The sequence below is a fragment of the Ambystoma mexicanum genome, chromosome 2p, assembly GCF_040938575.1.
Source record: "Ambystoma mexicanum isolate Mex_15411 chromosome 2p, UKY_AmexF1_1, whole genome shotgun sequence".
Classification (NCBI taxonomy): domain Eukaryota; kingdom Metazoa; phylum Chordata; class Amphibia; order Caudata; family Ambystomatidae; genus Ambystoma; species Ambystoma mexicanum.
Window position 1 is genome coordinate 808,013,379 of NC_090923.1, and position 13,262 is coordinate 808,026,640.

Here is a 13,262-nt window from a genome sequence, read left to right on the forward strand (position 1 = left end):
ACTGTCATAGAAAACAGCAGACCCAGTTTTTCTGATGGTGTAGGAGCAACGGACCGCCCATGTTTATACAGGCACAGGCAGAACAGCAGGTCGCGAGGTGCCAACCTCAGACAACTCGTGGAAGACAGCAGGAAGCATCAAGAAGCCGGGAACCGCAGTAAAGCGAAGCCAAGAAGCAGAACCAGCTGTGAGGACTACCAGCGGGGAGCAGAGCGTAATGAGCTGGTCGCCGGACAGGACAACAGGTGGTGGGCAAAGCTGAATTTGCAGAACGAGGAGCCGGCCAGGGTTGCCATAACAACCTATTAAAGTGCAACTGACTAGAGGCACGAAACGCGGTGAAAGTCAGATAAACAAAGGCGCGGTACACACCGGCTTTGAAAGCAAGACCACAAAAAACAGAAATATTGCACAGAACACGAGCGGCAGGCGGCGGCATCATTTAGAAATAAAGATCTACATTTAAGGAACTAAAAGCACTAAAACCGCACATAAAGGTACAAAAAGCATGTGAACACGTGTTTTTAAAACAGCTGTGTTTTACAGCAGCAAGCACGTGGAATCAAAAGGAACGCGATTTTCGGTGAGAATCGGGCACGGAAAGCAAACAGCTACACCTTCAGGGCAAAAGGTTTTGCCACAGCAACCGAAAGGCCGAATCACCACGCATTAGGAACGAAGCAGCTCCAAATACCGTAACGTAGTAATTCAGCATCCTTTTAACACAAAATGTGCAGCACACAAAGATTAAGCATTAGGGAAAATAACTATTTTATCAACTTGTCATAAGCAACACACCAGCTATCTTAAGTAGCTATTGTTGTTGTTTACTTTCCATGTTTTTTATCAGCCATGGAAACAAAGGGGATAAAGAAAACAAAGCTCATGCTCTGGGCAGAAGAGGCAGAATGCATCCACGGCTGGCAATAGGTAAGGAAAAGCCTAAGTGAAGACTTAGATGAGGAGCATGCAGACATTTCAGCAGTGGTAGAGGCTGCACCACCACCTGCAAAGAAAGCTAAAGAAAACCCAGAGCCAGGGACAGCAGACAAGCAGACCACAGTGTCATAAGGGAAGAAATGCGGCAAGAAAGGTAAAAAGAAAACAAATACGTCTGATATGCTAGATGACTTTGCAAATAAGTATTTGACTCAGCAAGAAAATGTAGTAAATGCAAAATTTGATAAAATAGAACAAATTATGTCAAAATTGAAGGGGAAACAGCAACAACATGTAATGGCGGAAGTAACGGTAGAGCAAGGGGCGGTAGTGAGGGGCCGCTGAAGGCATGGACCGGCCCAAATCGAACAAATTAGCAAAGAAACCCAGGGGGACACAACATAGGGGAACACAAGCTAACAACCCCAGCAATAGAAGGGGGAACCCCAATAACAGTAGATGGGGATACAAATGAAGTTACAGCAACAGCACAAAAAGAAGACATGATGGTCACAAATGCACAACTAATGGAAAGGTTGAAAGCACTAGAAAGCAGGATTTTGAACAGGTACAAAAGGTCATTGGCCTGGGCCATTGACCAAATGGTCAAGGACTCAATCTGGAAAAAAGGGTACTTGGAAATATGTTCGCTAATAGAAGCACAGTGTAAGGGTTTGGATGCATTTAAATATCCTAAAAAGATTGAAGAAAACACTATAGCTAGAAATGCACAGGTGGAACATAACTGGGAAGGTTGGCTGAAGGCTTTTATTGTTTTAACAACCATAATATTGGAGAAAACGCCTGAGGAAGGGCCAAAGTTAATGGCATACATAGGGCCTCATTACACGGATTGCGGTAAGATACTGCCCTTACTGGCATGGCGCTATTAACGTGTCCGCCTTGGCAAGAGGACGCTAATTGCGTGCCATTACGAGTACTCAGACATGACCCTACCGCCATGCCACTAAAGTCCCCGTAAAGACCCTTAGCGGCACCGATGAAAGCGCTGATAGCACTTCCGACCTCCAGCATCACGCAAATAGCAGTGACCGCTGTTAGCTGTCACCGTAAAATTGCGGAAACGGAAATAGCATCATCGCACAGGAACGGGAAAGAGCACGGCAGCCATCTTTAAAAACACAATCCATTGCCATCCTCTGCCTCCAGGACCTGCCTCCACACCAGTGCCATACCAAACCATCCAGGATCCCCTGAGAATGCCCAAGGCAATTAAAAAAGTAGCGGATCGGCAGCGGAAGGAGAAATTCACTAATGAGGAGCTCATCATGCTCATGGAGACGCTTGCTGCAAATGCGAATGTTGTCTTCGCAAATGACATGCGGCGTGAGACCCTGATAAAAAAAAAGGTCATCTGGGCAGAGATGGCCCAGAAAGTCAGTGCGGTGGGCACCACCACCCGTACCGTGAAATACTGCAGGAAGCGGTGGGACGGTCTCCGCCTCCGTGTCCGCAGCATACTGGCTGCCAATCGTAACCTGGCCATGGCCACAGGAGGAGGTGGAGATTCACCTATCAAACTTAGGGAGTGGGAGGAGACCTGCGCAAGCACTATTGGTGTGGAATCCATAGAGGGAGTCCGCGACATGGAGTGTGGTGCGCCCACAACATCAGATGGAGGTGAGTGTCCACATAAAACAATGCACTGTGAAAGGTGAGGTACCCCCCAAATCTGAGCCCTGATTCAGCTCATGAATGCGGCCACAAACATACATGCACACAACCATGCCCATGTGAGTGACACACCCCAACACACACACATGCACGCATCACCACAGACACATGCCACACAGACCCATGCATGAATGACCCACCGACAGTCCCATGACCTGAATGCCCACTGATGAAGTCACAATGCATAGAACAGCATGAATAACAACATCTACATGAAGCACGTTGAACCATCACCAATGCCATCCCCCTCTTTGTTCCCCACAGGCTCACAGACCGACAGCGATGAGCAGGACACTGCAACACAGGCTCCCCCTGCCAAGAAACAAGCCAGAGCAAAGGAGCCAGGGAACACCGCCAGCACATCAAGGGGCACAGGGAGGAGTGCGCTCCTGCAGATGGGCAAACACAGCAAGCCACCCACGTCACCAAGACGTGAAGCTACGGCAGCAACAATCGCTGCACCCACTGCAGTGATCCCCCCAACACAGAAACCACTCACGGAGGGCACACTGTCTGCTGCCAACAGTTCAATTGGCGAGGCAGCAGCCACCGCACCACTGTCCGATGTGGAGAACACCTGTGACTTGGCCATGCAAGAGCACACCTCCAGGCCCCCCCAAACCAGAAAAGCAAGCCCACGGCCACCATCACTATCCAGCAGCCATGCCCAGTCTGGCGATGAAACCATGGCAGGGTGCTGGAGCCCACAGGTGCCCTCACCCGATGGCCTACCCATGACCTGGCCACCATCAGACAGCGGCAGGAGGAGATCACAGCGCTGGTTGGCCAGCATGTCGATGAGGCAGACCGTCTGAGGGAGGAGTACAGGGCGAATGCAAGGGAGACGAGACAGGGCATGGGAGCCTGCACCAACAGGCTCTGTGATGAGATGGCACAATTGAGGCAGGTCCTCACCCGCATAGCAGACGCTATGGACAGACAGTACCCCACCACCACAAGAACAACCAGGCACATCCTCCTCTGCCAGCTCAAGGCATACGAGCCCCCTGCGCCGCTCCTTGCGCACCATGAGGCACACACCCTCCCAACCCCCTAATGGTGGTGGTGGGGATGGGAAGTAGGGCCAGCCTGATGTAGCTGGCACATGTACAGCAAGACAGCAACGTTGTACCAGCCACACATGGGGGTGTAGTGGGAGGAGGGGGGAAAGGGTGTTTTGGGAGTGTTTTGGGGGGGGAGGAGGGTGTTTTGGGAGTGTTTTGGGGGAGGGGGAAAGGGTGTTTTGGGAGTGTTGTAGGGGGTGGGGGGAAAGGGTGTTTTGGGATTGTTGTGGGGGGAGGGGGGAAAGGGTGGTTGCATAGTTGGGGCTGTGCACTTCTTCTCAAAACATATTAAACACACTAGTGACAAGTTAAAACACAGGCTTGGACTCCATCATTGTGTATGTGAGCTTTATTGGGGGACAGGGCCCATTGTGCGCTTCACCACAAAACCCAGTGCACGAATACCCACACCTATCCTACAGAGTTGAACCATGTGATTCAGAATATTTGGTTGATCAGATGCTGACGCACATCGCGTCCCTCCTGGGCATCGCCTCTTGTATGACCTGCAGCCCCGTCTCCTCCCTCCTCGTCCCCATCATCATCCTCATCAGGTGGTAGCATTTCAACGTCAGGGGGCATTGGCGCATTCCGTCTGATACACATATTGTGCAGCATGACACATGCCATGGTGATCTTGCCACCTTCTTATGGCCGTACAGGAGAGCTCCACCTGACCTGCTGAGGCACCGGAACCGTGTCTTCAAAAGGCCAATTGTCTGCTCAATTACGACGCGGGTACGGGTATGTGCACGATTGTATTCCGCTTCGTGCCTGTTCTGTGGGTTCCATACAGGGGTAAGGAGCCACCTCTTCAGGGGATAGCCGGCATCACCTGCATGGGTGGAACAATGGGGACTTGTTACTGTTCACATCAAGTGCAACCTGTACATATCACACAAATCAACTTTGCATTGTGATTGGCATCCACGGATCCCAGCATGCATGGAGACGATCTGTGTAACTGCAATGTGTGAGGGTGAGCTAGTCCCTGCAAGTGGACATGCACCATACATGCCTCCGGCAGTTATTGCCATGTTCTGGGTGAGGACAGGTCTTAGATGTTCCTGGGCCCAGGAAAATTTGGTACCACACTGCTATTGTACTGCCATTCTGAAATTGATGTCGCCATGCTGTGAAACCTCACTTCAGTAGTGGTCTACGGGTGTGGTTCAGTACAATGGCTACAGGTGATCCCTTTGCATGAACTCAAGGGCGCATAGCTGTAGTGATGTTGGTCAGCGCACATTTTCATTTGGCATATTGGCGCCATGTTGCTGATTTGTGTCATATGGGGTATGGTATGATGTACAATGTGCATGTGGGTAGATTGGTCATGTTTGCCATCTTGGATTGTTTTCAGTGTTGTGCAGCTTCAAAATTGCATGTGGTTTTGTTTCCGGTCCATTGTGGCCTGCCTTGGTGGACATTGGTGTACATCTGTATGTCCTTTTGTTCTACGGACGACAGTCCACACCCAGTTGGAGCATGCATCTCTTCCCCCCACCCAAACACACCCAGTTGGAGTATGCATCTCCCCCCCCATCACACTGCCATGTGCTTGCCCTGCTACTCACCAAGTAGCCACGAACGTTGTCCGGCATGTCGCTCCATGTAGCGTGGTATTGTTGAGTTCCGCAGGACCATTGAATCATGGGTTGATCCGGGGTATCAGGTACAACGATGTGTGATTATCTTGTTTGAGTCACATACCATTTGGACATTGATGGAGTGGAATTGCTTTCTGTTTCGGTAGACTGCTTCATTGTGATGTGGGACCACCAATTTCACATGGGTACAGTCGATGGCCCTGATGCAACTTGGGATGCCTGCCAGTGAATAGAAGCCAACTTTGGTGTTGGAGATCTCCTGGGCAGTCTGTGGCAGGGATATGTGTTCACTTGTGTGTTTCAGGAGGGCATCGAGCACCTGGGTCAGCGTGCGTGCAAATACTGGTTGTGAGATGCCATGCATCTGCCCTACTGTATTCTGGTAGGTGCCTGTGGCCAGGAAGTGGAGCACAGTTACCACCTTCAGTAGAGGGGGGATGGCAGTACGGATGTCTATGAGGTTCACAATGTCGTCATGTATCATGTCCACGATGCTGGTGATGGTATCCCGGTCCAGACGGTACAGGGTGTGTATCTGCTCAGGGGTTAGGTTGAATGGAGTGGCTCGAATCCTGGGGATTGGTGGCTGCCTCTGTGGTATTACTAGGTGCCCTGGTGGGGCTTGCTGTGCCTGTCTCGCCCTCCTCCTCCTCCTGCGTCTCCTCTGTGTTGCCTGTTGTTGTTGGTGCTGCAATGCAATCATGTCCTCCAGGCCATGTAATGCTGCTAGTATTGGGACCATCTTGGTGTGGGAAGGGGTGTGATGTGCTCCTTTTGTGCTGCCCCAGTCTCCATTGCCTCCACCTATGCTCATTGTGTCCACCTGTGGCAGGTGGGAACACTGCTCATTTCTCTTAATGGGTGGTTCGCGATGCCGGTATTTGCGCCATGCCGGTATGGGCTTTTTGGGGCTATTCCATGCCGCTATTGGCATGTCCGCATGGCTTGTGATGGTGTGCTATTACCGCCATGCCGCTATTTACGGGTTGAAGGGTCGCGCGCCCGCAGACTAGTCGCTATTAGTGGCACCGTTCTTAGTGGTGCCGCTAATAGCGGTTATCCGGGTCTTAATTTGCATGGGTATTTAACGATACCGGTATTCCCTTACCGGTATCGTTAATCCCTTACCGCAATCCGTGTAATGAGGCTCAATAGACAAAGTCAGAGAGGTTAAAGAAACGTATGGGGGAGACACCTGGCTCGAATATGATGAAAGATTTAGGAGACCAATGGCTGAGCGACCAGAGATAGAATGGTATAAGGTGCAGAATGATCTATACCTAATGAATTGGAAGCCTCCAGGGAAAGGAGAAAAAAACTCAGTTAGATAATGAAACAGCTTACACAAGCAGTAATAGAACCACTGAACCAGATAATCACAGAAAGGGCCAACATCCCTTTCGGAAGAAGCAGCTATGGGGGCTAGGTCCAATACCCGCAGCCAATACAAAGCCGAAACACCCCCGGAAGCCGCACCACTTGCTGGAATTTTGAGAAAGGGCATTGTACCTGGGGAAAAGAATGCAGATACAAACATAATAGCACAAAATGTGAGATAGAGCACCCCAGCAGTGGATGCACCCACCTGCCAAATAGAGCCCCCAAAAAAGAAGAGCAATAGTCTAGGAAAGAAAAATATAATTGAACCAGGGAAAACTCCAATCAATATAAAGCGTTTTAAGGCAGCGCTAGCTGCCTACCTAGACAAAAGCATCAGCCAAATAATTGATAAGAGTTTGAAAGAAGGTTACATCCTGTTTAGGGGTAGAGGGTCCCCTAATATCACCAAATCAGCAAGAGAGAACCCTGAAATAATGAGAGAACAAATTAAAAAAGAATTAGACTTGGGGAGAATTGGGAAGCTATGGGAACAAATGCCTTTCAAAGAATTCATATGCTCCCCACTAGTTCTAGTGCCTAAAAAAGAACAGGAAAAATGAGAATGATTCATCATCTATCATACCCACAAGGGCACTCTGTAAATGATGGAATCCCAGAAACAGAAACTGCAGTGACCTATACCCATTTCCAAAAGGCACTCAGTATAATTAGGAAATGCGGTAAAGGTGCCCTGATGCCCAAGCTGGACATTGAATCAGCTTTTAGACTATTACCAGTGCATCCAGAATCACAACCATGGTTAAGTTTCACTTTTGATGGAACATTTTACGTGGGCAGATGTCTACCAATGTGTGGTGTGCAGTATCTTAAGCCCTTTTCAAGCAATTTAGCTCATTTCTTTCAGTGGGCTTTTGTAAAACAATTATCAGAAGCGCAAGTAGTACACTACCTGGACAACTTCATGTTGGTAAGACATCCAGGGACAGGAGAATGTCAGAACACACTAAATACATTGATAGAAATGGCTGCGCAATGAGGCATACCATTGGCAGAAGGAAAGACAACAAAACCAGCAACAAGCATAATTTTCTTGGGCATAGAAATAGATTCCAAGGCTGGGGTCTGCAAGATACCCAACAAAAAAATAGAGGAATTACTAGGAAAAATCAGGAGTTTAGCTAAAAGGGGAAAGGGCACAGTGAAAGAGATGGAATCTTTAGCAGGTAGCCTAAACTTTGCAGCCTGGGTCATACCATAAGGCAAAACATTTGCAAGAAGTTTGGAGCTAAAAACAAAGGGCTGAAAAAAGCCACACCTACACATTAGGTTGGGAGAAGAAATAAAAAAAGACTTACTTTTATGGGACGATTTCCTCAAAGCTTTCAACAGCACAACACTATAGCATACGCCACAACTAGAAAGACACAGTCATTTTTTATCCGGCCATCCTGCACAAGAAAACATGGGTGTGGGCGGACTCTTTTAAGGCCATAGATATTGGCAGGAAAAAACTGAACAGAGGAATAGAAAAATTCTGAGCAACCAATGGGTTTTCTTTATCAAACATAGCGCAATATCCCTAGCAAACCCCGATTTGTTTCACAAAGATGGGACACACCTGTCGGAAAAAGGAATAGAGCCGTTCTACAGGGAAATAATTGACAATCTGGCAGCAAGGGGATGTCGGTAGCAACTTTTGGGGGAACCTGGAAAGCCGGCTACCCTTCCAGGTGTGGCGGCACGGGCCTGAGGGAGTGACCCCAGGACCTCGTACCCAAAAGTACACATTATGTATGATTATTATGATTATGATTGTTTGGGGCATTATTACATAATAATGTGCAATAAAAACCCACTGCCTTTTTATTGCCAACACTCAATCCAATGTGTCGAATAAGTGCTTGGGGGGTGACGATGGGGGGTCAGCCACCAACCTCTTGGGCCCACTGGTTATAGCCAGCGCTGCAAAGGGGGAACCCCGCCACTCGAAAGCGGAGTCCAGTAACCCGTGTCACAAGGAGGGCAGGATAGGTAGAGGGGCATCAGAGCAAGGGCTGGCAAAACACCATCCAGGGCTGGAAATAAACATATGCACACCCCCCCCCCTCTTCTCACGCGCCTAGCCTCTCACACTCCTAGACCTAGGCAGGATAAGGGGATGGGTGGGTGCAACACCTCTGAGCAGGTCCGGGAAAAGGTGCGAAGCACCCAAGGGCAGGCCGACCGGAATCAACAGAAGAGGAACAAAGGAAGCGCCACAAGGTGCAAAATGCTGTCGGGCTGGACACAGCCCCCACACAGGCAGACAAAGGCCAGGGCTAATCCCAAGGCCAACATAAGGAGCTGCAGAGCAGCCAAAAAGCACAACCTGTTTGGAACTCTGCACGGAGCACCAAACAAAGTATCCTGCTTATGCAGTTAACTTTTTCTTCTCCCAAAGACCCTCCGACCCAACAAAAAGGGAGAAAAAGAAGGGAAAGGAGATAAGCAGGGCCACGCACGCGGCCGCACTGTCGGCAGACCAAGAAGGCGGCACAGGCCTGAGGGAGTAACCTCAGGACCTTGTGCCCAAAAGTACACATTATGTATGATCATTATGGTTATGATTGTTTGGTGTATTATCACATAATGATGTGCAATAAAAACCCACTGCCTTTTTATTGCCAACACTCAATCCAATGTTCTGTGTAAGTGTTTGGGGGGTGACGGTGGGGGGGTCAGCCACCAACCTCTTGGGTCCACTGGTTATGATGAGCAACTGATTGCAATGAGAAAAGTAGGCCCACTAGGGCTGCGAGGAAAGATTTTGTTCCCTGCATCTTTTCCATCTGTTTCAATGGGGCCCGGGACCACAGCACATCTGCTGACTGTTTTGTGGTCTTGATCCGATTTTTGCTTAACTCGCTTTGTTTTGGGGGCACTGGTTAGTCCTTAAGGCTACCAGTACAGAAGACCCAGTCCCCCACTGATGTCTAATGTATGGGACTACGGACTCCCTTATGGACAGTAGAGCAGGGGAACCTTGTTTCCCAAATCACATTTTCCCATACTCGGCATAGCGCAGCCAGGTGGTCTTACCTAATGTTTACAATGTTTACGTGAACCCCTTTGCCCCTCTTCCTTTTTGTTAAATCATTTTTAGTACCATTGAGTGTACAACCAATACAGATTTAAGGACGCGATGATACAGCAGCTGATTAAACCTAAAGTTAATAAGAATATTCAACAACAACAAGAACCACAAATATCAATAATGTATGATAAAGAATGATATAATGAGATTATGAAAGTTAACTTTAGACAGGAAAGACAGACAGAAACAAGAGGGAGGAGGGGGATAATTCATTCTTAGATCAGAAGACAGGCAAGCCAGTAACTAGATCAATACAAAACATACCGCACTACAGTGACATGGATCGTTAGCTATTCTGTGAAACCCATTAAAAACAAAGCAGAGCAACACAATCAGTGGACATATCAATAACCTTTGCGTATATGATTGATATAGTGAGAATACACCTAAGTAGCCCAGTTTTGAGAAATACAGGGCATTTTTTTATTTAATTTTCTGATCTAATAAAAATGCACAACTTTTCAAAATCAATTGGCGCAGAGTCACAGAGTTATTTTTTTCATTCAATGCAACGTTAACGGTATAGGCTTTATACCGGCAACTCCGAGGAATTGCGACATCATGAGTGAATTATAAAACTCAACTTTTATAAACAAGATTCACAACGACAAAGAAAAGTGATATTAAGGAGTCGACAAAGAAAAGTGATATTAAGGAGTCGCCCACGAGACCAGCTGTAGACAGTCAAAGCCAATATTGTATTCTGTTCTGTGAAACACATGAATACCTCCAACCCCGGCTAGTGTCAGCCATGACCGAGGTGGTCACTCACAACAGTGAACATGGCGGTAGGGAGCCCTGTACACTGAAGATTTTGAAGAATCAGCCCTGTGAGGACTCAGAAATTAAAGCAACCGTTCCCAACACAGCGAGTACAGGCAGTTTGGTGAAGAGGTTGGACTAAGGTTTTGTTTTGGTCACATGTTTTGTCACATGTTTCTATTAACAAAATATAGAGGCATGTCATGGACCTTTTCCACTCAGCGCTCAAAGGGTTGGATGCTACTCCAGAAAGCACGCCTGTGACTGTTATGTACTGGTAAAAGTACAACTGCTGGGCGTTACTGGTTCTACTGGATATGTTTGGGGAAACTGAGCTCATGTTTGCTTTAACAAATCGATTGTCAGTGTTGACGCTGATGTTTTCTGTTTACACTGGCAGGTTTTAACTGTACATATTAAGGACTAGTTGCCAAGGCTCCAGCCCAGGTGACATCTGAACGAGGGTATTTGTTGTATAGACAAGCAGTTGTTAAGTGACAACATTAGCTCAAATGCATACATTACAGCACCTGCACACACAGATGTGCAATCCTCTTTTAGTCAAACGTGAGTCATTGTCGACATCCCCACATCATACCCTGGAAAAGATTGTCTTGTTTATTTGAGAGATTCGTGACTCGAAGATCTCAGTACATTCATCTATTGTTGATTTTTGTATATTGACGTGAGCATGACACCAAGGTAAGTGCGTATCACGTCACGGATAGAATAAAGGAGACTGTCCGGGAAGCAGCTGCCAGTTACTTTTACCAGTACAGCCTCATCCAAGGAACCTGTCTCCATTTAAAGGAGGACGATGCCACAGCGCCACCGGGTGACCCACGTCCAAAGTCCCAGGCATTACACCTCGGGGGACATAATGGGGCTGGGGAAACGTTTCCAGCCTGACACCCCTTGCCATTGGAAGCTTTGAGCACAGAAAACCCCTGACGCCGCCTGACCTGGTGGAAGACCAGGTTCGGACTGGCCAATAGGGGAATAGGTCCATGACCGAAAAAAAAATACAACATGCTGGTGTGGGCCAGTTTTGGGGTCAAAGTGGGCCACTTTTTGTGCCAATTTGGGGCAGTTTGATGAGTTAATTCACTCTGCAGTAGTAGTTTTGACCACTGTTGCAGATTAAATATTCTTTGCAATGCACAATTTGCATAATACTTTATCAAAAAACGCCCCCTTGGTTACTATTCAACCGTGTCACAAAAGGAATGAATAGCCAGTTGCAACTGTGGGCCACTTTTTCATTTGACAATTGTATGGCCGAGTCCGACCTTGTGGAACACCACACATCGAAGCACCACGATGTACAGGTACAGCCACATTCAGGATCGGCCCTAGGATTTGCGGGTCCAAGTGCAGCAAATTAAGTCTGGGCCCCTTAATTTGCATTTGATTACATCACAGGAAGTGACATCACAGGATAATAACCACTACGTATGTAGGCAGCAGCGAAAACATGGTAATCCAAGATGAGAATTTCCAAAAACCACACTACCAAAGTATAAAAGGTGCCCACCTTTTAAGCCCAACAATTTATAATGAAATAGTCCAAAGAAAACAAAATCCAAACATCAGATGGGCACTTTAATGGCACTTTTATGTGTTCTTGTCGCGTCTGCATTGAAAACGTGACAACTTGATGTGAAATCCTAGTAGCTGAACACTTAAGCAAGCAAACATTTTTTAAATGCTGGCCTCAAAAACACAGGACCAGGGTTGCGTCTAACCATTGAAAAAAGTGGGCGGACGCTGTCCACCCACATGTATCGACTTGTGCCCAGAAAATCAGTACAGGGCCAGAACCAGAGAAAATATCCCCTCCAGTTTCCAGGATGACAACCTCTCTTGTCACATCCTTGATAAATATTCATGGCTCACTTGCATGCTTCATGTATAATGTGAGGAATATATTACATTATTAGATTCTATTTAAACGCTTTTTGGCTCGGTAAATATAAACATGTGGAAATAAGGCAAATATCTAAAACGGTTTTGTGCAATATGTTTAATTGTGCTGGAGGAAGGCACAGATTGTAGGCAGCTAACTGCTGCTGTGCATGTGCTTTCAAAATAAATATGCCCCATTGCAATTCTTTACCCAAGAATGGACTCTTAAATAGACCATCAATAGTAAATTGCACCCACTTTAAACGCTCTGTTTTAAGAAAGAAAGTGATCAGCAGTGCTTACAAGGCACCCAGCGCCTATTGGGCCACTGAGAGGGGGGGTGTCGTTTGACTCTCCAGAGTCGCAGCAGGAGGTTGACAGGTGACAAGTTACCTCACCAGAAGAAACAAAAGAAACCTCGAGGGACAGCCGCTTTTGTAAAAGATTTGCCAGCAAGCTTCCCCGTCATCATGCATGCTGCAGCGTGTGTCGCCTGTGTGCTCAGAGTGGACTGCAGCAAGCATATGGACTCGCAGCACACGGCCCACTCAGGATTAAAATGGTACTAGATTGGTAACAAAGTTAGACTTTATTCAGCTTTTTACTGATTGTTGCTGATACTGCTTTATATGTGGCAAAACTCAGTTTATCATATATTGGATTGCTTAGTTTCTTCATATAATTGTCTTCTTTCTCATGCAGTGTTCCTCAGTTTGTCATATATTAGATTGCTTGTTCTTTCTCGCATGATTTTCCTCAGTTAATCATATATTGGATTGCTTGATTGTCTTATGTAATTATCCATTTCTCACA

General features: G+C 47.2%; 1 protein-coding gene across 1 annotated transcript; it reads left to right on the top strand.

Annotated features, from left to right (window-relative positions):
• The first annotated feature begins 2,159 nt into the window (after positions 1–2,159).
• LOC138567799 (myb-related transcription factor, partner of profilin-like) lies at positions 2,160–3,449 on the top strand. The gene is made up of 2 exons (XM_069646287.1): positions 2,160–2,580; positions 2,899–3,449. The coding sequence occupies exons 1-2, from the start codon at positions 2,160–2,162 to the stop codon at positions 3,447–3,449; spliced, it is 972 nt and encodes a 323-aa protein (XP_069502388.1).
• The last annotated feature ends 9,813 nt before the right edge of the window (positions 3,450–13,262 follow it).

What these genes read in the sequence shown, in the direction of transcription:
- LOC138567799 (XM_069646287.1), top strand. Translation starts at nt 2,160, where the DNA reads ATGCCCAAGGCAATTAAAAAAGTAGCGGATCGGCAGCGGAAGGAGAAA. An exon ending in GCCCACAACATCAGATGGAG is followed by an intron (nt 2,581 to 2,898) that starts GTGAGTGTCCAC and finishes TGTTCCCCACAG; the next exon opens with GCTCACAGACCGACAGCGAT.